The sequence below is a fragment of the Emys orbicularis genome, chromosome 8 (genome assembly GCF_028017835.1).
Source record: "Emys orbicularis isolate rEmyOrb1 chromosome 8, rEmyOrb1.hap1, whole genome shotgun sequence".
Classification (NCBI taxonomy): domain Eukaryota; kingdom Metazoa; phylum Chordata; order Testudines; family Emydidae; genus Emys; species Emys orbicularis.
The window spans coordinates 106,509,794-106,536,024 of NC_088690.1; the positions used below are offsets into that span (position 1 = coordinate 106,509,794).

Below are 26,231 nucleotides of genomic sequence, written 5' to 3' on the forward strand. Positions count from 1 at the left end.
CCGCAGCCCACTCAAGAGCAAGAATTTGCTTTTCTGCCCTCGGTCCCTAGGGGCTGGCCCCGGCTTTCCCGTGCCACAGCGCCGAGCGAGCCCCCCACCTACCTGCTGTCCCTACCGCTTCCCTGCGGCTGTCCAGGAACAGCGCTGCAGCGCGCCAGGGGTTAATAGCGCTGCCGGGAGGAAGCACATGCTAGCGCGGAGCAATAGCTGTCAGGAGCGGTGTACACACGGGGCAGGGGGAGCAGACCGCACTCCGCAGTCACTCCCCTACAGGAGCTGGGACCGGTGCTTTCGCCCCAGCGCCCGTCAGAGCCAAGATGCAGGATCAGATCGCGCTGCTAGCCGCTGTGACCGTTCTGGGAGTCTTGGAGCAAGGTAGGGTGCCCGGCCGCTTTCACGTTAGGCTAGTCAGTGCAGCGTTGGGGGCGTGGATGGGGTTACCAGGCTGTGCGGGATGAAAGGCTGCTTTTGTCCTGGGCGGTAAATGATGCAAATAGTTTGGGGGGTGCTCGGGATGAAAATGGTTATCGCCACCGCTGGCATTTGAGTTGCAAAGAACTCAAATGACTTGCAGCCCTCAAACCCCATCAGAAATGAAAATGAAGTGTTCTCTGGAAACTAACAATTGACTCACTGGCGTTATCGATTAAATATTCTGCACGGTTGATTTTTGTTTTAAGTTGCCGTAATTTTGCACAAATAAAAGAGCGGTGGCAAAGTATCCAAACTAAAGTCAGTGGGATACTACTCAGTGCTTTGAGGAAACTTTTATGGTATTTTAAGGTACGCGTGCACATGTAGAGGTGTAAAATCTCTGTGGCAGAGATGTACATTGTCGTTTAACATATAGACCTATTCCTATTGCTTCACGAGCAATGCCAACATGTTATACGCTACATTCTCTGTAGTAGGTATTCTGTTTCTATACAGCTTATTTAAATCTATGAAATGTATTAATAGTGGATGATAAATAAGAAGAGCCAATAATGCAGTGTAACAAAAAAGCCAATCTGACTTTCTAGGCTGTATCATCACAAGCATCAGAGCAGGAGGCGTTAATTAGTCTCACTCTCTAGGACAGTGGTTCTGAACCTTTCCAGACTACTGTGCCCCTTTCAGGAGTCTGATTTGTCTTGAATACCCCCACAAGTTACATCTCACTTAAAAATTACTTGCTTACAAAATCAGACTCAGGGTATGTCTACACTACGAAATTAGGTCGAATTTATAGAAGCCGGTTTTATAGAAATCGTTTTTATACAGTCGATTGTGTGTGTCCCCACATAAAATGCTCTACGTGCATTAAGTCAGCGGACCGCGTCCACAGTACCGAGGCTAGCGTCGACTTCCGGAGCGTTGCACTATGGGTAGCTATCCCACAGTTCCCGCAGTCTCCGCCGCCCATTGGAATTCTGGGTTGAGATCCCAATGCCTGATGATGCAAAAACAGTGTTGCGGGGGGCTCTGGGTACATGTCGTCAGGCCCCTCCCCCTCCATCAGAGCAACGGCAGACAATCGATTCGCGCCTTTTTACCTGGGTTACCTGTGCAGACAACATACCATGGCAAGCATGGAGCCCGCTCAGCTCAGCTCGCCATCACCATATGTCATCTGGGTGCCGGCAGGCGTGGTACTGCATTGCTACACAGCAGCAGCTAATTGCCTTTTGGCAGTAGATGGTGCAGTATGACTGGTAGCCGTCATCGGCTATCTGGGTGCTGGCAGACATGTGGCTGCATTGCTATACAGCAGCAGCTCCTTGCCTTTTGGCAGTAGATGGTGTATTACGACTGGTATCCATCATCATCATACTCCGCAGTGAGTTCGGTCAGAGGCACCTGGGCAGACATTTTTTGTCTCCTGGAGACTCAGTCCTGCCGGCAGTCCTATTGAACCGTCTTGACGATGATGGCTAGCAATCATAATGCAGCATCTTCTGCCAAGCACCCAGAAGATGCCAATGGCTATCAGTCATGCTGCACCATCTGCTGCTAGCCTAAGATGTAAAAGATAGATGGACCAGATTTGTTCTGTATTCATTTGCTTCCCCCTCCCTCCGTGAAATCACCGGCCTGCTAAACCCAGGGTTTTGAGTTCAATCTTTGGGGGGGGCCATTCTGTGTGACAGTTGTTTGTGTTTCTCCCTGATGCACAGCCACCTTTGTTGATTTTAATTCCCTGTAAGCCATGTCGTCACTCGCCCCTCTCTCCCTCTGTCAGACAATAGTTTTGCGCCTTTTTTCAGCTCAGACGCCATAGCACTGGGATCATGGAGCCCGCTCAGATCACTGCGGCAATTATGAGCACTATGAACACCACGCGCATTGTCCTGGAGTATATGCAGAGCCAGAACATGCCAAAGCAAAACCAGGCGAGGAGGCGATTGCAGCGCGGTGACGAGAGTGATGAAGAAATTGACATGGACATAGACCTCTCACTAAGTACGGGCCCCAGCAATGTGCAAATCATGGTGTTACTGGGGCAGGTTCATGCCGTGGAACACCGATTCTGGGCCCAGGAAACAAGCACAGACTGGTGGGACCGCATCGTGTTGCAGGTGTGGGACGATTCCCAGTGGCTGCGAAACTTTTGCATGCGTAAGGGCACTTTCATGGAACTTTGTGACTTGCTTTCCCCTGCCCTGAAGCACCAGAATACCAGGATGAGAGCAGCCCTCACAGTTGAGAAGCGAGTGGCGATAGCCCTGTGGAAGCTTGCAACGCCAGACAGCTACCAGTCAGTTGGGAATCAATTTGGAGTGGGCAAATCTACTGTGGGGGCTGCTGTGATCCAAGTAGCCAACGCAATCAAAGACCTGGTGATATCAAGGGTAGTGACTCTGGGAAACGTGCAGGTCATAGTGGATGGCTTTGCTGCATTGGGATTCCCAAACTGTGGTGGGGCGATAGACGGAACCCATATCCCTATCTTGTCACCGGAGCACCAAGCCACCGAGTACATAAACCGCAAGGGGTACTTTTCAATGCTGCTGCAAGCCCTGGTGGATCACAAGGGACGTTTCACTAACATCAACGTGGGATGGCCGGGAAAGGTACATGATGCTCACGTCTTCAGGAACTCTGGTCTGTTTCAAAAGCTGGAGGAAGGGACTTTCTTCCCGGACCAGAAAATAACCGTTGGGGATGTTGAAATGCCTATAGTTATCCTTGGGGACCCAGCCTACCCCTTAATGCCATGGCTCATGAAGCCGTACACAGGCAGCCTGGACAGTAGTCAGGACCTGTTCAACTATAGGCTGAGCAAGTGCCAAATGGTGGTAGAATGTGTATTTGGATGTTTAAAAGCGCGCTGGCGCAGTTTACTGACTCGGATAGACCTCAGCGAAACCAATATTCCAATTGTTATTGCTGCTTGCTGTGCGCTCCACAATATCTGTGAGAGTAAGGGTGAGACATTTATGGCGGGGTGGGAGGTTGAGGCAAATTGCCTGGCCGCTGATTACGCGCAGCCAGACACCAGGGCGGTTAGAAGAGTACAGCAGGGCGCGGTGCGCATCAGAGAAGCTTTGAAAACAAGTTTTGTGACTGGCCAGGCTACGGTGTGAAACTTCTGTTTGTTTCTCCTTGATGAACCCCCCCCCCGGTTCACTCTACTTCCCTGTAAGCTAACCACTCTTCCCTCCCCCCTTCGAGCACCGCTTGCAGAGGCAATAAAGTCATTGTTACTTCACATTCATGCATTCTTTATTAATTCATCACACAACTAGGGGGATAACTGCCAAGGTAGCCCGGGAGGGGTGGGGGAGGAGGGAAGCGCCGGGTGGGATGGGGGAGGAGGGAAGGACAAGGCCACACTGCAGTTTAAAACTTTAAAACTTTAACTCTTATTGAAGGCCAGCCTTCTGATGCTTGGGCAATCATCTGGGGTGGAGTGGCTGGGTGGCTGGAGCACCCCCCCGCCCGTGTTCTTGGGCGTCTGGGTGAGGAGGCTATGGAACTTGGGGAGGAGGGCTGTTGGTTACACAGGGGCTGTAGCGGCGGTCTCTGCTCCTGCTGCCTTTCCTGCAGCTCAACCATACACTGGAGCATATCAGTTTGATGCTCCAGCAGCCGGAGCATCGACTCTTGCCTTCTGTCAGCAAGCTGACGCCACCTATCTTCTTCAGCCCGCCACTTGCTCTCTTCAGCTCGCGATTCAGCCCGCCACCTCTCCTCTCGTTCATATTGTGCTTTTTTGCACTCTGACATTGACTGCCTCCACGCATTCTGCTGTGCTCTGCCAGCGTGGGAGGACATCTGGAGCTCCGAGAACATATCATCCCGAGTGCGCCTTTTTCTCCTTCTAATCTTCACTAGCCTGTGCGAAGGAGAAACATTTGCAGCTGGTGGAGGAGAAGGGAGAGGTGATTAAAAAAGACAAATTTTAGAGAACAATGGGTACACTCTTTCTCGTTAAATTTTGCTGTTCACATTACACAGCACATGTGCTTTCGTTACAAGGTCGCATTTTTCCTCTTATATTGAGGGCCTGCCGGTTTGGTGTGAGAGATCACTCACGTAGTGCCAGGCAACAGAATTTGGCTTGCAGGCAGCCATGGTAAGCCACAGTCTTTTGACTTTTTTAACCTTCATAACATGTGGGAATGGTTTCAAACAGCAGCGCCTTCATTTCCCATACCAAGCACCCATTGGGTTGGCCATTTAAAATGGGTTTGCAATGTAAAAGGAGGGGCTGCGGTTTCCGGGTTAACATGCAGCACAAACCCAACTACCCCCCCTCACACACACCCAATTCTCTGGGATGAGCACTTCACCCCTCCCCCCCACCGCATGGCTAACAGCAGGGAACATTTCTATTCAGCCGAGCAGGAATGGGCACCTCTGAATGTCCCCTTAATAAAATCACCCCATTTCAACCAGGTGACTGTGAATGATATCACTTTCCTGAGGATAACAAAGAGAGATAAGGAATGGATGTTGTCTGCATGCCAGCAAACACCGGGACCATACACTGCCATGCTTTGTTATGCAATGATTCCAGACTACGTGCTACTGGCCTGGCGTGGTAAAGTGTCCTACCATGGCGGACGGGATAAGGCAGCCCTCCCCAGAAACCTTTTGCAAAGGCTTTGGGAGTACATCAAGGAGAGCTTTCTGGAGATGTCCCTGGAGGATTTTTGCTCCATCCCCATACACGTTAACAGACTTTTCCAGTAGCTGTACTGGCCACGATTGCCAGGGCAAATTAATCATTAATCATTAAACACGCTTGCTTTTAAACCATGTGTAATATTTACAAAGGTACACTCACCAGAAGTCCCCTGTGTGCCCTCAGGGTCTGGGAGCACGCCTTGGGTGAGTTCGGGGGTTACTGGTTCCAGGTCCAGGGTGATAAACATATCCTGGCTGTTGGGGAAACCGGTTTCTATGCTTCCTTGCTGTGAGCTATCTTCATTGTCTTCATCATCATCTTCCTTGTAGCCTGAACCCGCTTCCCTGTTGCGTGATTCTCCATTGATGGAGTCAAAGCACAGGGTTGGGGTAGTGGTGGCTGCACCCCCTAGCATGGCATGCAGCTCCGCGTAGAAGCGGCATGTCTGCGGCTCTGCCCCGGACCTTCTGTTTGCCTCTCTGGCTTTGTGGTAGGCTTGCCTTAGCTCCTTAATTTTCACGCGGCACTGCTGTGCGTCCCTGTTATGGCCTCTGTCCTTCATGGCCTTTGAGACTTTTTCTAATATTTTGCCATTTCGTTTACTGCTACGGAGTTCAGCTAGCACTGATTCGTCTCCCCATATGGCGAGCAGATCCCGTACCTCCCGTTCGGTCCATGCTGGAGCTCTTTTGCGATCCTGGGACTCCATCATGGTTACCTGTGCTGATGAGCTCTGCGTGGTTACCTGTGCTCTCCGCACTGGGCAAACAGGAAATGAAATTCAAAAGTTCGCGGGGCTTTTCCTGTCTACCTGGTCAGTGCATCTGAGTTGAGAGTGCTGTCCAGAGCGGTCACAATGAAGCACTGTGGGATAGCTCCCGGAGGCCAATAACGTCGAATTCCGTCCACACTACCCCAAATCCGACCCGGAAAGGCCGATTTCAGCGCTAATCCCCTCGTCGGAGGAGGAGTAAAGAAACCAGTTTAAAGGGCCCTTTACGTCGAAAAAAAGGGCTTCGTCGTGTGGACGTGTCCAGGCTTAATTCGATTTAACGCTGCTAAATTCGACCTAAACTCGTAGTGTAGACCAGGCCTTAGAAATACAAAAGTGTTGCAGCAACCTATTACTGAAAAATTGCTGACTTTCTCATTTTGTCTGTATGAAATTTTAATTTGTACTGACTTTGCTAGTGCTTGTTATGTAGCCTGTTGTAAAACTAGACAAATATCTAGATGAGTTGATGTACCCGCCCTGGAAGACCTCTGCGTAACCGCAGGGGTACACGTACCCCGGTTGAGAACCACTGCTCTAGGACTCTGAGCCCGTGCCTAGATTCCTGCATTAAATTTTAGATATTGATAAACTGGAAGAATTCAGAAAAAAGCAACAAAACTGATCAAGAGGTGGAGAGAGTGAATTTTTGAGGTAAGAGATTTTTAAGAAGTACCACTTGATTAAGCAGTAATGACTACAGAGGAGGGAGGAGAAGTATGACAGACTATAACTGTCAACCCTTATTTAAGAGACTAGGTGGGTGAGGAAATATCTTTTATTGGACCAACTTCTGTTGGTGAGAGGCATCGCCGCCTAAATGGCAGCATTTCAGTGGATGCTCGTCCGCCGACCAGTACATGGGCGCACTTAGACGCCCTGGCAGGCGCCTTGGCGCCCGTGGGCACCGCGTTGGGGACCCCTATGCTAAACAATCTGTTCCACCTTGCATTTAGCTGTGACATTGGGAGTATCTTTCCCAGACCTGAAAAAGAGCTCTGTGTGGCTTGAAAGCTTGTCTCTCTCACCCAAAGAAGTTGGTCCAATAACAGATATTATTACCTTACGCACCTTGTCTCTCTAATATTTTGGGACCAACACCTTTACAACAACACTACATACAACAGAGGACCGTGGCGGCGGACGAGCATCTGCCAACAAGCGGCGTCATCCAGAGGCATCGCCGCCTAAATGGCAGCATTTCAGTGGATGCTCGTCCGCCGACCAGTACATGGGCGCACTTAGACGCCCTGGCAGGCGCCTTGGCGCCCGTGGGCACCGCGTTGGGGACCCCTATGCTAAACAATCTGTTCCACCTTGCATTTAGCTGTGACATTGGGAGTATCTTTCCCAGACCTGAAAAAGAGCTCTGTGTGGCTTGAAAGCTTGTCTCTCTCACCCAAAGAAGTTGGTCCAATAACAGATATTATTACCTTACGCACCTTGTCTCTCTAATATTTTGGGACCAACACCTTTACAACAACACTACATACAACCAGTATTTGAACAGTATATACCAGAGGTAGAAAATTTATTTAGTCCAGTCCAAGGAGTACTGGAATTAGAGTTAAGAGAAGAGATCCTCGGGTTGAACATCATGGAGGAGACAGTTGCAGCTGTATAGAGAAGGTTGAGTTGAATGGGTTTTGGGGGCGGAGGGCGGTTGGTTTTTTTACTTGAAGTAAGGATTCAATCTCTTTACACTATATTTTTCATACATAGCAATCTCACTACAATTACAGTTCTCATCTTAGAGTTTAGAATTAATTTGCTGAGAATTTACAAGTAAATTTGTTAATTAGTTTAGGGGTTATAATTCATTTTAAAATGTGTCCTTTAAGGAATCTGGCACCTTGTCAGACCATTTTTTGTCCCTAACAGTCCTAATAATGGAATGATACAGACTCTTCAAACTTTTCTTTCAGTTAAAGCTAACCGAAATCATGGCCATAGGCTACACTTTTTGGAATTAATGGTCATTTTTCATATTCATTAAGTGAAAGTTTCTTCAAGTAGAGGCTGAAGAATGTTCTCTATACAGAGACTTGCACAAAGAACTGCCCTCTTTCAAAATGGCTTCCACATTTACCATTGTTCCCACTGGGAGTGAGGCTACAGAGTGCCCTCAATTAGCCATTTTGAGAAAGGGATAGACACCATCTTCCCAGAGGGGCATTGTGTCATCTCAATCCCATTGAAAACAATGGGAAATGGTGGCTGTTTTGAAAGAGGGCACTTGTTCATGAATTCCTCTGAAAGAGATTTTATGCATCAGCTTCTGATATAACAAACTTGTTATGAAAAATTATGACAAATACTAATTTCCCATGGGGAGGTGGAATTAATGTAGGTTGGCCATTCACAGATCCCCACAACACCGGACAATTTGGTACTTCTAGGAATGATATGGGTCTGCATGATCCTGCCCATGCTGGCATGTTCACATGCAAGGTTACCTGGCAAGCCATTTTGAAGCGCACGCTGCCCCGCCCAGGTGACCTCATCTGCGCAGTCACAGGGGCAGGGTAGTGCACTCTTCAACATGGTGTCCCTTGTCAGCTACCAGACAAAACCATGACTGGTTTTGCCTCAGTGCCGGGTGGGTGGCAAACCTTAGAAAACAGGATCGTTCAGTTTAAAACCAGATGAATGGCCTGCCTTAATGTAACGTGTCCTCAGAAATCATTTTAATCTAATTTGGGCCCCAAACACTATAATGATTTTAGCCATATTGTGACTATAGGAGAGAGAGAGTGAAGGTCATTTTGGGTGCTTGTTTGTTTCCATACTTCAGCATGTCAGGATTTCTTTTAAGTTTAAGCTTAACTCCAAATTTCTTGGGTATTTAAGGCTTGATTGGGAGAACAATTGAAATATCCTTGTACTGTATTTTACCCAGAATTCAGCTTTAATTCCATTTTAACATAGGCTTGATCTGGGATTAAAGAAATGTTTCCTGACCATAAGAATTATTAGATGGTGGAAGCACCATTGCTCTCCAACACTTAAAATTAGACTGAACAAGGAATTTGAAAGTATAGTGTAACAAGGTAATCCTCCATTGGCAGTGAGATGAGCTAGCTTTTTCAGGTCTAATTGCTCTGTTACTCTGAGTATACTCTGCAGTTGAGTAGAGGAATTCAACCTCCCTCAAAACATTCAGTTCATCTGAATTTGCAATTGAAGGGTAGATCTACACTACCCACTGGATCGGCGGGTAGCGATCGATCTATCAGGGATCGATTTATTGAGTGTAGTGTAGACATGATAAATCGATCCCCGATCACTCTCCCATCAACTGCTGAACTCCAGCTTGGAGAGAGGCGGAAGCAAAGTCGACGGGGGAGCCGCGGCCGTCGATCCCGCGCCGTGAGGACGCGAAGTAAGTGATTCTAAGTCGATCTAAGATATGTCGACTTCAGCTACGCTATTCTCGTAGCTGAAGTTGCGTATCTTAGATCGATCCCCCCTCACCCCCCCAGTGTAGACCAGGCCGAAGACTCAGATTTTGTACTGTCTCACCTGATTTATGTCATTCTAAAGGTGTTGGTCATCTCTGTGTAGTTAAGGTCTCGAAAACAGTTTCAGTACAAAGAGTAATTTGCTGCTGTTTCTAAATTGTAGGAGGAATGTCCTTTGGGGAGAAGAATCAGATGTTGCTAAATTTGGGGAGAATGGGCTTGTGACGGGTTGGATCACAGAAACCCCCTTGGGAGCTGCCACCCGATGTGCCAAGACTACTTTTATTCCTGTTTTCCCTGCCAGCTCAGGACTCCAGCACTCTGTCTTGCCAGGCCAGACACTCCCGTCTGCTCCAACACAGACCCAGGGTCTGAATCACTTGTCCCAGAGCTGCAAGTTTACCTGAAAACAGCTCACAGGAGTGTGCTTGTCTCTAGCACTCAGATGCTCAACTCCCAATGGGGTCTAAACCCAAATAAATCCGTTTTACCCTGTATAAAGCTTATACAGAGTAAACTCATAAATTGTTCGCCCTCTATAACACTGGTAGAGAGATATGCACAGCTGTTTGCTCCCCCAGGTATTAATACATACTCTGAGTTAATTACTAAGTAGAAAGTGATTTTATTAAATACAGAAAGTAGGATTTAAGTGATTCCAAGTAGTAACAGACAGAACAAAGTAAGTCACCAAGCAAAATAAAATAAAATGCGCAAATCTATGTCTAATCAAACTGAATACAGATAATCTCACCCTCAGAGATGCTTCAGTAATTTTTTTCTCAGACTGGACACCTTCCAGGCCTGGGCACAATTCTTTCCCCTGGTACAGCTCTTGTTCCAGCTCAGGTGGTAGCTAGGGGATTCTTCATGATGGCTCCCCTTTGTTCTGTTCCACCCCTTTATATATCTTTTGCATAAGGCGGGAACCCTTTGTCCCTCTGGGTTTCCACCCCCCCTCACTGGAAAAGCACCAGGTTAAAGATGGATTCCAGTTCAGGTGACATGATCACATGTCACTGCAAGACTTCATTGCCCACTTGCCAGCACACACATATACAGGAAGACTCACAGGTAAACACAGCCATCTGCGGATAATGGTCCTTGTTAATGGGAGTCATCAAGATTCCAAACCATCCTCAATGGCCCTCACTTTACATAATTACAATAGGCCCTCAGAGTTATATTTTATATTTCTAGTTTTAGATACAAGAGTGGTACATTTATACAAATCGGATGATCACACTCAGTAGATTATAAGCTTTGTAATGATACCTTACAAGAGACCTTTTGCATGAAGCATATCCCAGTTACGTTATATTCACTTATTACCATATTTTTCTAAAACTATCCCAGTTACATTATATTCACTTATTATCATGTTTTTATAAAACCATATAGACTGCACAACGTCACAGGGCTGATGTTGGAAGTGTGCGTGCAATATAAAAATAAATACATAAAACATTTTTTCCCCCTGACTGGAAAACTTGTAACACTTGTTTTATGTCCAATGTCTACAATAATGAGCCTGAGAAACTTCAAACTTGGGAGGTTTTTGTCAGAGTTTGGTGCCTTTCAGAGAGCTGTCTCCAAATGTGGCATGCAGTGCAGTTGTAGCGTGTTGGTTGCAGGAAATGTGGAAGTTTTATGTTTGAAATAGGACCAGAGGAGAATAGAAAGTGTAGGATAAGTCTAATATGAAAAAAATTAAAGTTAGCTTAAGTTTGGTTAAGGAAATATATCTGTGTTGTAAAGAAAGGCCCTGACTAGCAAGTAGAAAGAAGGCCTTGGAAATAATGACATAAAACCAAAAGGAATGAAGTAGGGATGATGTCTGGATTAAAGAATAACTAATGAGAAAAGGGGAAGTTTCTAAAAAGAAGGGCTCTAAAAGAGGTTTCGAAAAAGAAGGGGTGACTGCAGATAGTTTTAAATCAAACAAAGAGAATCTGTTTTAAAATGAGCCCTTTCCCGACCCACACGGCAGTGTTAAAGCCTGTGTGAACCCAGGTGCAAGCTGTTGAACAACAAGAAGGAGGGGAAGAAAGGCCTTGGGAAGAAAGGAGATTGTAACGATTACCTGGCTTAAGACTGGAAATAAGGGTGAACAGGCCTTAATTTATTCTTTTTTTTTTTTTTTTTGGTGCTGAAGTCAATAATTGGCAGTGACATCCCTTGTTTAAGGGTATTAAAAAGTAAATGCTTAAAGGGTTCATTGCGAATACCTGCCTGATCATTCTGAAGCCAACCAAAATGGGTCTAAGTACCCCTGGGTTTAGCCCATTTGTAAGTATTTTGATCACATGCTTATAAATCTTTTGTTACTGTTTGGATGTAGTAAATTGCTTATTATTTAGGTTTTTTAGGTATGTTTAGAGCAACTGCCCCTAGAATGCCCTTACATCCTAGCTTCCACTTTGACAACTTTGTCTCAAGTAAGGACACACATGTATTATTGGATCAAGGAATTTTTCCAGGGGTTTTTAGAAGTATTCAGCTGTAGGCATCTTGCATTTACAGATGGCATATAGAGAGTGAGTCACAGAGCATTAGTTTTATACCTACAGGTCTTTGCTAACAAATATTGTACTGTGTCACAGCCTTGATCTTGCAAAGTAGCATCATTTTATGCCTAGGAAGTTTGTCTGTGGGTTTGTCTACACTTACAATGCTTCTGCTGCTGTGCTTCAATTCTTCCACTGACCTAGCGCTGTCTACACGTGGACTTAGGTCAGCATAACTACACCGCTCAGGGGGGTGGATTTTTCACAGCCTTGAGCAATGTAGTTTTGCCGCTCTAATTTTCTCGTGTAGACCAGGCCTAGGTACAGTAGCTTTGTGCTAGGTCTCTGATTATTGTCGAACATGCTCCCTTTTTTAAAAGCAGAAAATGTTTGCCTTCATCGTGCTGTTTTGTTACTTAAATGCAGTGGTCTCTTTCTGGAACTAACAAAGGCATGTTCTTTGCATGAATTATACAATTAAAAGTAAGAGTAATTTATCTGGGGACTTAAGGAGGAGAAACAGTGATGAAACTGTTGTGGACAGATAGATTTCTCCCAGCATTTCTGAGGACGATGCGACGAGGCTGAATTAGGGTTGTGTGACGGGTTGGATCACAGAAACCCCACAGAAACTGCCAACTGATGTGCCAAGACTACTTCTGCCCCTGCTTTCCCTGCCAGCTTGGGACATCAGCACCCTGTCTTGCTGAGCCAGACACGCCAGTCTGCTCCAACACAGACCCAGGGTCTGAACCACGTGCCCCAAAGCTGCAGACTTAACTGAAAGCAACTTAAGAAGTGTTCCTGTCTTTAACACTCAGATGCCCAACTTCCAATGGGGTCCAAACCCCAAATAAATCCGCTTTACCCTGTATAAAGCTTATACAGGGTAAACTCATAAATTGTTCACCTTCTATAACACTGATAGAGAGATATGCACAGCTGTTTGCCCCCCCAGGTATTAATACATACTCTGGGTTAATTAATAAGTAAAAAGTGATTTTATTAAATACAGAAAGTAGGATTTAAGTGGTTCTAAGTAGTAACAGACAGAACAAAGTGAATTACCAAGTAAAATAAAATAAAACCTGCAAGTCTAAGCCTAATGCTGTAATAAAACTGAAATACAGGTAAAAATCTCACCCTCAGAGATGTTTTAATAAGTTTATTTCACAGACTGGACGCTTTCCTAGTCTGGGCACAATCCTTTCCCCTGGTACAGCCCTTGTTCCAGCTCAGGTGGTCAGGGCCGGCTCTGGCTTTTTTGCCGCCCCAGGCAAAAAAGCCTCCGGCCGCCCCCCCCCCCCCCGCGGGGGGGAGGGGGCGCGGAGCCCGGGGGGGGGGCGGCGAGCCCCGGCGGGGGCTCCGCTCTCCCGCCGGGGGGAGGGCGGCCGGGGCGAGGGTGGCGAGCCCCGGTGGGGGCTCCGCTCTCCCCCCAGCGGCCGGGGGCAGGGCGCCGGGGGGGAGGGCGGCCGGAGCCCTGGGAGGAGGGCGGCGAGCCCCAGCGGGGGCTCGGCTCTCCCCCCCCCCCCCGGCGGCCAGAGCGCCGGGGGCAGGGCGGCGAGCCCCGGCGGGGGCAGGGCGGCGAGAGGGCGGCGAGCCCCGGCTGGGGCTCGGCTCTCCCCCCGGCGGCCAGAGCGCAGGGCAGCGAGCCCCGGCAGGGGGGAGGGCGGCCAGAGCGTCGGGGGGAGGGCGGCGAGCCCGGCTGTGGCCCCGCTCTCCCCGGCGGCCCGAGCGCCGCGCCGCCCCCCTCCAGGTGCTGCCCCAAGCACCAGCTTGGTTGCCTGGTGCCTGGAGCCGGCCCTGCAGCTAGGGGATTCCTCATGACTGCAGCCCCCTTTGTTCTGTTCCACCCACTTATATATCTTTTGCATAAGGTGGGAATCCTTTGTCCCTCTGGGTTCCCACCCCTCCTTCTCAATGGAAAAGCACCAGGTTAAAGATGGATTCCAGTTCAGGTGACATGATCAGATGTCACTGTAAGACTTCATTACCCACTTGCCGGCACACAGGAAGACCTGCAAGTAAAACAGAGCCATCTAAAGTCAATTGTCCTGGTTATTGGGAGCCATCAAGATTCCAAACCACTATTAATGGCCCTCACTTTGCATAATTACAATAGGCCCTCAGAGTTATATTTCATATTTCTAGTTTCAGATACAAGAGTGATACATTTATACAAATAGGATGACCACACTCAGTAGATTACAAGAGACCTTTTGCATGAAGCATACTTTAGTTACATTATATTCACACTCATCAGCATACTTTCATGAAATCATATAGAGTGCAACGTCACAGGTTGTTTGGCTGATAGTAAATTATTAATCCACTTAATCACAGTTTAACAAAGGTGGAAGCTTAGTGTTCAGTATATGCACACAAATGTCCTATACCAACGTGTTGAAAGCACACAGGGCTTCTGTTTTCTTTTTCTTTCAGGAAAAGCTTTCCCCTTTTGCCCCCTTGCATCAGTGTAAGATTGTGTTTGTCCAGAGATGCACAGAAGGCTCTACTGACAAAAACGTAAAGTCTGACCAGATTCAACTGGCTTTCCTCTGGGAGTTGCCTCTGAGGAAAAAGCTTGAATGTGGGTATTGCAAATGTAAGGGGACTGTTGCCCCCTTACTAACATTCAGTGGGGGTGTTTTGATTGGCTTGCTCCCAGTACTAAAAGGGGAAGGGTCGATGGCAAATCAGGAGCCTGAGACTGACAGTCCCCAGGAACAATGGGGAGAGGCCAATGCTCCAGATCAGCCTGATTGACAGGGCGGGCAGGCTAATCAGAGGGTCAGGAGGCAAGGGAGGTCCCGTCCTCCGTGTGAGCTGGAATTGCCTGGGTCAGACTGAGTGGGGCCGAGCTAAGGAGAAAGCAGGGGCCCAAGCTGAGCTGGAGAGCAGAACCGTGCCAGATCCAGAGGGGCCAGAGGCGCAGCCACAGAGCCAGAGACAAAGCCCAGGGAGAGCAGATCCTGAGCTGGGAGCAGAGCTGCAGCCCCAAAGCCAGAGCACAGCCAGGAGAGAGCAGGGGCCTGAGCTAAGTTGCTGGGAGCAGAGCTGCAGACCCAAAGCAGTTACAGAAGCAGCCTGCAGAGCAGACCTGCCCTGGGAGGAGAGCTGCAGCAACCAGAGCCAGAGAGGCCAGAGAAGCAGCCCAGGGAGCTGGAGGCAGAGCAGCAGCAGCAGCCGTGCTGAGGCAGAGTGGAGCTGGAGCTGGGGCTGGAGCAGTCCGGAGCTGGGTGCGGTGAGCAGCTGGGGAGAGTGAGGGGGACCCTGGCAGTGGGCCCAGCACAGGGAGACACCTCAGCCAAGAGGCCTTGCAGGCCAGACTTGGAGGGGGATCGTAACCCTGACAGGGCGGGGGCGACGCTGGGAAGAAGGGTCCTGCCACCTAGAGCCTGAGAGCGTGTGGCCACCGCCAGAGCAAGTGTCCAACCCACAGCGTCTCTGCAGCACCGCCAGGGCCTGAGAAGGAGGCCCGGGACCTACAAGGAACAGACTGTGAACTGCCCTGACGTTCCAGAGACACTGCTTGTGATATTCCCTGCCTCAGAGCAGGGTGATGTGTTTCCTTTAACCTTTTCCATTTTTCCTTATTCTTTTTTAAAAGTAATTGTTAATTAAATAACTTGTATTTGCTTTAAATTGTATAAAATGATCAGTGGGTCAGGGAGGTGCCCAGTGCAAAGAGAGTACCCCGGAGTGGGGACACCCTAGCCCCTGTCCTAGGTGACCACAGCAGGGTTGGGGGTCAAGCCCCCCAGGAATCCTGGGCCCAGCCTTGTCGGGGTTTACGAGGACTCTGCCAGACAGGAGAGTGGAAGGGGAGTCCTCAAGGGCAGGGAGGCCTCTGGGTAAAGGAAGTGGGAGCGAGGACTCGGATCCTTTCGTTAGCCCACTTCACCGGGGTAGTGCAGAATCCAGGAAAGTTCCCCACAATAGCGGGACCATTCCCCCGCTTACATAATTGGCGTCACGAACAGGATCCTATCCACAGGGTCCACCCCATTGGTTTACTGGTTGAGTTCTAGTAGCACTGCCCGGGCCTGGTTGAGCACCCTACCATGGCTGGAATTGAAGAACTACGAACTCAGTTTGCTGAACTTCAGCGCAGATTATCAGACCAAGCGGAGGCATTACAGCAAGCTAGAACTGAACAGAGAGAAGCCTTATCGCTGGCCAAGGCAGTGATAGACCAACAGACAGCAGAAGCTAAGAAACCCCCTACTATTTATGTCCCACGGGAGCGGAAGGTCACGGAGTTTGGTGGCTTCCCGACTAGACCAGGAGACATTACAGTAGAGGAGTGGGTCAAGTCTGTGAAGGCGGCTCTGCGTGTGCTAAGAGTACCTGAAGAAGATCAGGTGGACTTCATAGAGGAGCACCTCAAGGGCCAGGCCAAGGCCACAGTAAAGTTCATGGCAGTGGCAGACAAGAAAGATGTGGAAAAGGTATTTGAACTCCTCCTAAAAGTGTATGGAGACAAGGTACCTATTGGAACCCGACTAAAGGAGTTTTTTGAGAAAAAGCAGGAGCCTGGTGAAACTGTCCGGGCATACGCATATGACCTCCAGGAGAGAATGAGCAAAGTGGAGCGGCGAGACCCTCAGCGAGTTCCAGACCCAGATACGGTTCTGAAAGAGCAGTTGGTGCTGGGGCTCCGTGATGACTCCCTCCGACGTGAAATGAAAAGGAGGTTTAAAGAAGAGCCCAGTAAGAAGTTCCATGAACTCATGCAGGCTGCCATTATGTGGTCAGAAGAAGAGGAAGTTCCTGTGGCAGAGGCGGCCAAGCCTAACCCCCATACACGAAGTGGGGGCCTAGTGAATGCAGCTGCTGGGAAAAAGGCCCTGCCCCAAACAGAGCTAACATTGGAAAGCTTAAGTGAAGCTGTCCAAAAACTGGCGGTCCAACAGGGGGAGATGCTGAAAGTGATGACCGAGTTGATGAAAGAAAAAAATCCCATTAGTATGCCAAAGTATCCAAGGGCACCGGGATCCCGAAGAGCCCCACTGAAGGACGAGCTGGGAAGATACATTTGTTATACTTGCGAAAGGCCAGGACATACTAGCCGAGATTGTACACTGAGAAGGAGACTGGAGTCCCAGGCGCCTGAAATTCAAGAGGCACCGGGAGCAAGCAGCCAACCATCAGAAGGCCAAGTGGGGACTGAAGGGTTTCTACGGCTGTCCCTAGGAAAAGGGCAGTGTGTCAGCAGCGAGGAAAAGGACCCTGATGATGTTAGTATATTCAGTGACTTCTGTGGCCGAGCTTTCGGGGACTGCTTGACAGTGGATATAACCATAGCAGGGGTGAGAACCCGCTGTTTGATAGACACTGGCTCAGAAGTCACCACTATTTCTGAATCATATTTCCGAAACTGCTTAAAAAAGAGAGTACCCCGGAGTGGGGACACCCTAGCCCCTGTCCACAGCAGGGTTGGGGGTCAAGCCCCCCAGGAATCCTGGGCCCAGCCTTGTCGGGGTTTACGAGGACTCTGCCAGACAGGAGAGTGGAAGGGGAGTCCTCAAGGGCAGGGAGGCCTCTGGGTAAAGGAAGTGGGAGCGAGGACTCGGATCCTTTCGTTAGCCCACTTCACCGGGGTAGTGCAGAAGCCAGGAAAGTTCCCCACAATAGCGGGACCATTCCCCCGCTTACACAAAGCTCAGGGTGGGTTTTGTAATGTATCATTCTAAGAGCCACCTGTAGTGTGTAACCCTTCATTCTTACACTGTGCATATATTTCAGATCCCTACGGCATGGGTCGGGTTCTCAAGCAGCCCTGACGGCTCTCTGATGGTGATGGTTAATTATACAAATACTTGTTGAGCACGTGAGGTTTCCTACGGGATCTTACTGTTCAATTGTTCCCAGGTGCAAGTAAACTTGTAACAAGTTTAAACTTGGTTTATTGACTAAGCATAAAAAAATGAAACTAATGCCATGTATTATTGACTGTTTATAGGACTGAATTAAGAATATGTGGTGACACCTGATGTTCTCAGTGTTATGCCAAAATCCAGCACTGTGATCACTAGTCTATGCATCGGGAGGTAGCCGTGTTAGTCTGTATCCACAAAAACAATAAGGAGTCCGGTGGCACCTTAAAGAGTAACAGATTTAAGTCTAGCTAGTCTATGCAGTGACTATAATCAGCCTGCTCTTTTTTGAGAGGTGCCTTGGGGACGACAAAATGATGAAAAAAACCCGCATTTATTAGGGGGCTGTGTTTTACTGACGCACGGAGGAGTTGACAGGAATTAATATTTGATTAGATCTTGCTTCTGAAGCTCTTCCCACATATCCTGTAGATAGCGCTGAACTGTGAGGTTCATATCAGACTTATCTGCTCTCTGGCTGTTTTCTTGGGGTTTTACTGAACTCTGTAGCTGAATGGTACATCGGGGAAGTTTATTATCTCACAATCAAAGTGATGCTGTAGCTCTTATTCACTGGGTTCTAGCTCTTTTATAAGGTCCCCCCAATACTATATTTACATCTGAATTCTGATTAATAGGAAGAAATATGCTGAACAGCTCAACAATTGGATAAGGAAATGTGTGTTTTTAAAATAGTAATTAAGTATTAAGTAATATTTATTGAAGTTGCATTACAACATCAGATTATTTAAATCTCTAATATAATTCTTCTTTCCGCCATGTGTGTCTATACCAGCCTCCTCTACTATATGGGACATAAGTGCTGCTCGGCTGTAATGTCTTTCTCCTCCTTAAAACTGATTTCTGTTCCTTATGCCCATCTGTACTGATCTCTCAGTATTTTCCTTTATCTGAGCCATTGTCCTGGTTGTCACTTGTCTGTGTTAGGTTGTAAGGGCTCTGGATCGGGGCTGTATCTTTGTATGTACTGTGACGCACGCTGTAGCTTTCCAAAGCCATATACAGTAAATGCGGAATAGTAAATGTCTCCCTCTAGTGGCTGTAGCCTAGAGGTGCTAAAAACCCAGTATGGCTACTGTCATAACTATAAAGGGAAGGGTAACAGCTCTCCTGTGTACAGTACTATAAAATCCCTCCTGGCCAGAGACTCCAAAATCCTTTTACCTGTAAAGGGTTAAGAAGCTCGGGTAACCTGGCTGACACCTGACTCAAAGGACCAATAAAGGGACAAGATACTTTCAAATTTTGGGGGGGGGAAAGGCTTTTGTTTTGTGCCCTTTGTTTAAGGGGTGGTTCGCTCTTGGGACTGAGAGGGACCAGACATCAATCCAGATTCTCCCCATCTTTCTAAACAAGTCTCTCATATTTCAAACTTGTAAGTAAAAAGCCAGGCAAGGCGTCTTAGTTTTACTTTGTTTTCTCAACTTGTAAATGTACCTTTTACTAGAGTGTTTATCTTTGTTTGCTGTACTTTGAACCTAAGACAGAGGGGGGTCCTCTGAGCTCTTTAAGTTTGATTACCCTGTAAAGTTATTTTCCATACTGATTTTACAGAGATGATTTTTACCTTTTTCTTTAATTAAAAGCCTTCTTTTTAAGAACCTGATTGATTTTTCCTTGTTTTTAGATCCAAGGAAGTTGGATCTGTATTCACCAGGAGTTGGTGAAAGGAAGGAGGGGGGGGGGGAAGGGTCAATTTCTCCTTGTTTTAAGATCCAAGGGGGTTTGGATCTGTATTCACCAGGAGTTGGTGAAAGGAAGGAGGGGGGGAAGGGTCAATTTCTCCTTGTTTAAGATCCAAGGAGTTTGGATCTGTATTCACCAGGGAATTGGTGAAAAGTTTCTCAAAGCTTCCCAGGGAAGGGAATGGTGGCAGCGGACCAGAACTAAGCTGGTAATTAAGCTTAGAAGTCCTCATGCAGGCCCCCACACTTGTACCCTAAAGTTCAAAGTGGGGATACAGCCTTGACAGCTACACAAGAGTGAATGTTTTGCAGGTTACCTCTAAGATAATAGATATTGTTATTGACACATTGATCCCATCAGAATATGACATTGGAGAGAGAGAGATGAGACCATGCTTATTTTAATTGTCCTATAAAAACAGGGAATTACATCACCCAGGTTCCCAATTAGGTCTCAGTGTGTCTATTGTGTAAACAAGCTTGGGGCAAGAAGGCCAGTAGTGTGTGTGTGTGTGGGGGGGGAGGGATTCTTAACCTCTCTTCCATGTGTGTGCACTACAGGCAGTTACATTTAGTGACTTGAAAGCCCACAAGGTTGTGCTTTTCCAGACCAACAATTCTTTTCCCCTCTGCTGCGTGCTTTGCACCTGACCGTGCCTCTTTAGGCATTGAATTTCTGTAGAACAACTGAATCTGACCCTGGTGAAAGTGGCCCAGCTGTATGCAAAGCGCTGCTGAGTGTAGCAACCGGGTACAGGCGTCAAAGGAGCAGCCAGCACCCATTCTTAGAAGGCACAGAGTTGAATTTGGCAAAGTTCAGTTTAAAAAGACTCAAGCTGCTATTGTGAAAGCTGTAAAAATCATTCTTCCAGGGAGGGGTGAAGCTGGTCTTTACCCTGACAGCTGCTAGTGTTTGGCTCTCGCTCTGGCAGCATCAGTGTTCCTAGTCCTTGTGCCTGGATCCTGACACTTTCAGACACATTCTTATGCGTCAGCTGTCCATTCCACAGGCTGCAGGTACTGCCTCACTGATTGTGTTTAACAAAAGGAGGAGGTGGGTTTTGAACAGGTCCCTGTGAGTCCTGTTCTTTGCTTTCGCCCTAAACATCTCCTTTTTCTTAGGGCTTGAGAGGCAGAGAGCCATTGCCCGTGCCACCAACCCTCGCAATGTTATCATTGGGTGGCACTATGTGATCCTGCCAGAAAACACAGGCAGCTCAGGAATTTGGCCAGCGCTGCCTACAGTTCCTCTTTCAGCAGCCAGGCGCCACTTTACAAGCTGAGCTGTATGGGTGTGTTCCTGCCCCCGCCCTCCCCCCTTCCTTTCCCAAAGCTCAGCTGTTGCACTGCAGCCTCACCTCAGGCAGTTTTAATGGAGGTAAGTTCCCAGGGCAGCCCTGGCCCTTGGATATGGGCCAGTTTTCGGGGAAGCGAGTTGTGAGACGCAGGAGCACAGAGGACCTGGGGCCAGAGGACGTGTGGGCTAGTGGAAGAGCACTGGACTGGAACTCAATAGACCTGAATTATACTCCCGGCTCTGTCACTGGACTGTGTGTGACCTTGGGCAAGTGACTCTGGCTCTTCCTCAGTTTCCCCATCTGTAAAATGGGGCTACAACAATACTTCACGCTGTAAAGCGCTTTGAGAGCTGCTGATTAAAAGTGTTATATAAGAGCTAGGCTATTAGTTATTATGATCATTTGTATGCATTTAGGGTTGAATTTTCAGCCTGTAATCACCCCACACAAACTGAGCATCGTTAGGGGCGTTAACCAGAAGACTGGCCAAAACGACGATTAATATTTTGGCCCCAAAATAATGAGAGCTCTTGTAATGTCATGATTTTTAGGTTTCTGACTCATGATTTTTGAACTTGGGGGGGTTGTCTGTCTGGCATTGTTCTAGGGCAGTGTGCAACTGGAGCTGTGTCTAACTTTAGCTTGTTATGAAACAGTCTAAATTGTCTGTGCCATACAGTCTGTTCAATACAATGCACATACATGACATAAGGGGGAAGGTATTTATTTAGTCCACCTATTAACAGTGTCTGATTTTCATAGACTTTGTAATGAAAATCTAGAAGCATGGTGGCTCTTTTTTAGAACTCCCTTCGTTCCAAACCAGGTAATGCATGGGGTAGTGTAATGAGTGTAACATGCACTGTACAGCTGTCAGTGTTACCGTCTTTGCTCCCTTCTTCCAGCCTATTTTGCGCTGCAGGTGATCTATGCCAGACGGAAGTACAAAGTCTCCCCCCCGGATACAGCAGGCCCACCAGAATTTGAGAGAGTCTTCAGAGCTCAGTAAGAGATTTTTCCTTTACGCGCTGTGTTTACACCTCAACCGAGGCTAGAGCCACGCGCTACGTCCAACCTCCACAGAGCCTTTCTGATGTCTAGCAAAGTTATGAATTTAAGCTCCCGGGCTCATCTTTTGAAGGAGTCATGCAGGTTTCCTTTGAGGTGTAACAGAAACATTTATTTTGAGCTGTTACATGCCAGCTCATTAAGTTAATTCTGTCCAGTCTGTGCTCCCGTTTGCTCAGTTGAGTGAAGGGGTGCAAGGTAAGGGACTGCTTATCTGTAAGAACCCTGAGGCCCCGCCTTTTTTAAAATCTCTGCACTTTGAGGGGGGTCAGCACGGGTGCACCCACCCTGACCGCTGAATCAGTGCTATTTCTGACGAAAGACACGAGGCCTTGGATCTTGCTCAGGTCCGTCACACTGCTAACGAACATGGGACTCTGTTGTTTCTCCAGTCAAAAGGGGAGAGGAAGAATTTGCTCATTTTAGCTACGTTCTGCCTCTTATTTCAACAAGGCATTAAAAGAAATGGGCTGCGATGTTTGATGACAATTGGAAGGCTAGTTTCAATACAACAGTAAATTTTGAATAGATAATAGGCTGTATTTCCTCACCCAGCAAACAGTAAATGTTTGGACTGTCCCAAATGCTCACTTGAGTTCATTTAAGACACACGGAAATGCCACCACGTGTGAAATGCAACAGCCAATTCCAGCCCACAAACTTCTTTGTTTAATTCTGTGCATGGCAGAAGATGTAAGGCTGAGAATCTCTATTGCATCTTTTGTGGGGGAGGTGATGTGATAATTGTTACGTGGGGAAGGTTATTTCTGTGGAAATTGAGTCTGATGGATGAGCTGCTTTGATGTTTTTAAAAACACAGATTTATTACTTCATAGTGGAAAACTGGCAGCCTCTCTCTAGCTAAGGGTTTACATGCACATGCTTTATAAAATTTGCAGCACTCCTGTTTCTGACTCAAATTTGGCATATCCCCTAGGGCCAGAGGAGACTATTTTGGCCAAATTTTAGATGAGTTGTCCATGGAATTGTAAAACTTTTCACATTTGGAAGAGGCTCCATGTACTTGTTTGCAGAAGATTTAATGCCTTTTGCCATTTAAAAAAAAAAATGGAGGTTTTCTTCCCCATTGCTGATCGACGAATGCCAGGACGCTCCTTTGGGGATGCGGGGGACTTTTAAGGTTGAGCAAAAGTTTGACTCAGCACAGTAGCGTGGCACAGAGCAATTCTTAAACACCTACAACTTTATGCTTTAGGTGATTGTGTAATTTCCTGTTACTAACTTAAAAGGGGGAATACCTTACACATGTTTAATTCCAGCTCTGATGCAGAAAGCCTGTGGTTTGGGGCAAATTACATGACCTCTGCGTACGTCTCTGAAGAGGAGATTATGCCACTTCCACTCTGGACTGGTGGGAGATGCTAATTTTGGCAAAGTGTTCAGAAGATTGAAAGCACTGCAAATATTGGTTTCCTGGTGCTTTTCCCTAGCCTGTGCTGCATATTTGCCCTACAATGCAGAAAGGGGGCCCATTGCCCACAATGCCACAAACTCATCCTGCCCACTTGTGACAAAATATATTTTTGAAACTGAATTGCTAAATGCACTGTCCTGGGAGGGGGTTTATATGGGATTTTGCTTTTTGTAGTGATGCAGTTTTAACTTTCTCTTCTCTGGTTCTCCTTAGGGCGAACTGCTCCGAATACTTTCCAATCTTTGTGTCTGTCCTATGGGTGGCTGGAATCTTCTTCCAACAAGGTAAAATAATTAAAAATCCCACCAAAATCGAGACACTGGATTGGGTTTATAACATTGGTGCACTTACATCAACCTGTTGCTAGCTAATTGCTGGAAGCAAGCAGCCTCCTGGAGCTCAAGGATGAGCTGTTTCAACATGGGGAAAGGGGAGAAATAGGCCAGACTTACATGAACCTCAGTTGGTTTGGGCAGCTACATTTTAATACTGAAAAGCTGACATGGCAACCTGTTGATAATATATGGAGGTATTTGTGCCTTTCCCAAGGGAGACATTTACATAATTGCATTGTCCTGTGGCTAGTTAGTGCTTCTAGCCTTTAGAGATGAACTAGTCCAGTCTTCCTCCTACTCCTCAACCTGCTAACTTTGCTTATATTTGGCCCCGACGTGCAGTAGTTCCTAAATGTCTCAGGCACTATACTATTCATTTATTTCTCCTAAAGAGGGAGGGGTGTGGAAATATGGCTTGTAGCCTGGGGAAAAAGCCATGATTACCCCTCCCTGCAGGGGTGGCAGAAGCTTCCTTGGCCCCACCCCTCCAAGCCCCAGGCCCTGAGCCACTCCTTCCCCCGAGGCCCTGCTCCCACACCACCTCTTCCCCCAGGCCCTGCCCCCTTTCACTTGTCCTTATGGCCAGTAAATAGGGGGAGGGCAATGGGCCCCTGCCTCCCAGGCAGCACTGGATGCAGTGGTCAGGTGTGTCACTGTCAATTTGTAATTTTGATTTTGCTGAATTGTTCTCTTCCAATTACTTGTCGGACGTTGTATCCCTGCCTTCAGACTCTGTCAGTGAAACATTTGGGGCACTGCCCCCTGGTAACAATTTTGGTTCTTGGCTTCACATCTAGGTGTGGCTGCAGTCTGTGGGCTACTCTACTTGTACGCTCGGTACCAGTACTTCCAGGGATATACGCTGTCTGCTCATGGAAGGTGAGTAAGTAGCCAGGCCTGAAATCGTGTGGGGGAAAGTGCCCAACAAGTAGCCTGTCTTATACACATTAAAATCAGTGGGAGTCAGGTGCCAAAATACCTGTGAGGAGGATCTGGGCTTGTATCCTTACCCGCTTTGCTGTTAGAAGCCCACTGCTGCTATTAATTTCTCCCTGCTGCCCATGGCAACAGCACCATAAATGGAGATATATCCTATCTCCTAGAACTGGAAGGGACCTTGAAAGGTCATTGAGTCCAGCCCTCTGCCTTCACTAGCAGGACTAAGTACTGATTTTGCCCCAGATCCCTAAGTGGCCCCCTTAAGGATTGAACTCTCAACCCTGGGTTTAGCAGGCCAATGCTCAAACCACTGAGCTATCCCTCCCCCCAATGTGTTACCAGTTCATCACGTGGGTCTAAACCAAAGTGCAGGAGTCTTCTGCACTGGAGTGTAACAATGGGCAGTGCAGTTCCTCTAAATGAAGCGTACATCTTTCCTCAGGAATGCTCGCAGTCCATAAAACTCAATCTGCACTAGAAGCTGACTCCATGGTACTTAACAATAACTGTAGCCAGCTGGCTTTATTGCTTTAAACATGCTGCTGCTTAAGGTTACTAGTTTGAGAAGAAGGTTAACACAAAGTAATTGGATTCTGTACTGGCTGAAGGTATTTAAGCATGCTAAAGACAACACAAAAGTTTCCTGTTAAATAATTGCCTGGCCTAGCTTCTCAATGGCTTACTGAGGTTGTGTCTCCCACCTTGTCAAGCTGGCTGTTCTGGCATGCGGCATCTTCAGTGTCACAACCACATATGCAAAAGTGGTGGTCTTACTATTTGTCAGTGGCGAAGACGCCTTGCTAGGCTGCACAGAACTGAAAATAAATACAGTAGCTTCAAAAAAACCTGGATTTTTGAGGGCAGAAGGTGGCTGTTTGCAAAGCCTGTTATAGACCCTGCTTGTTTTATATATATACAAAAAATCATTCCTGTCAGAGGAGGTCATTGTTCTCTTTTAGTTAATGTGTGAACGCTGCAGTAGCAATAGCCCAGGGTTGACTAGCCACAAGTTAACTTTGTTTTCTCCTCACACAGATTGGGGCCCATGTACTTCAGTGCCAAAATTCTGTGGATTTTGATTGGTTTGTCCGTGGCTGGGCTTTTGGTTCACTTCCTGTCTCTGAATTCTTTTGTGGGGAGAATGGAAATTCCAAGCAAACTGCAACTGCTCTTCCGGTGGTAAACAGCCCCTGTGACGGCTGAGTTGTGCGTTTAGCTCAGCATCTCCTACAACTCCTCCAGGCTGATAAGAATTTAACCTTCACTTTCTCCACACTAAAGCAGTTCAAAATAGAGCTAAAAAGCACAAGCTTGCTGTGGTTTGAAGAGATCTAAAATACTCCCAAACTTATGTTCAGCCACTTGTCCCCTGCATCAATTCTCTTCCTTTAATGATGGGGAAGAGGGAGAAAGTGGTTCTCTCCCTCTCCCCACCCCAAGTTATACACAGCAAGTTCCACGTATCAGGAAACAGTTTTAATCGCAAGTGGAGAATAGAGCAACGCTACATTAATTTCCCTCATTCGGCTTTTAAAACGCCTTCTCTTCCCCGACTAAAAGTTGTGCATATGTATGTAGAAAAGCACAGGCTTGCTAGAGAAGCTAAAGACAGATATTATTAGCACATGCTTTTCTTCCTTCCCATCCCATGCACTCAGCTGAAAGTAAGGATTTTGCCACTAGAATCAGCTTCTGTAGGATGTTGCTTAAGCTAATAA

At 47.4% G+C, this 26,231-nt stretch overlaps 1 protein-coding gene across 1 annotated transcript; it reads left to right on the forward strand.

Annotated features, from left to right (window-relative positions):
• Positions 1–263: 263 nt before the first annotated feature.
• On the forward strand, positions 264–26,231 carry LTC4S (leukotriene C4 synthase). Its single transcript, XM_065409816.1, has 5 exons — positions 264–375; positions 21,642–21,741; positions 23,453–23,523; positions 24,372–24,453; positions 25,549–26,231. The coding sequence occupies exons 1-5, from the start codon at positions 318–320 to the stop codon at positions 25,694–25,696; spliced, it is 459 nt and encodes a 152-aa protein (XP_065265888.1). The 5' UTR covers positions 264–317; the 3' UTR covers positions 25,697–26,231.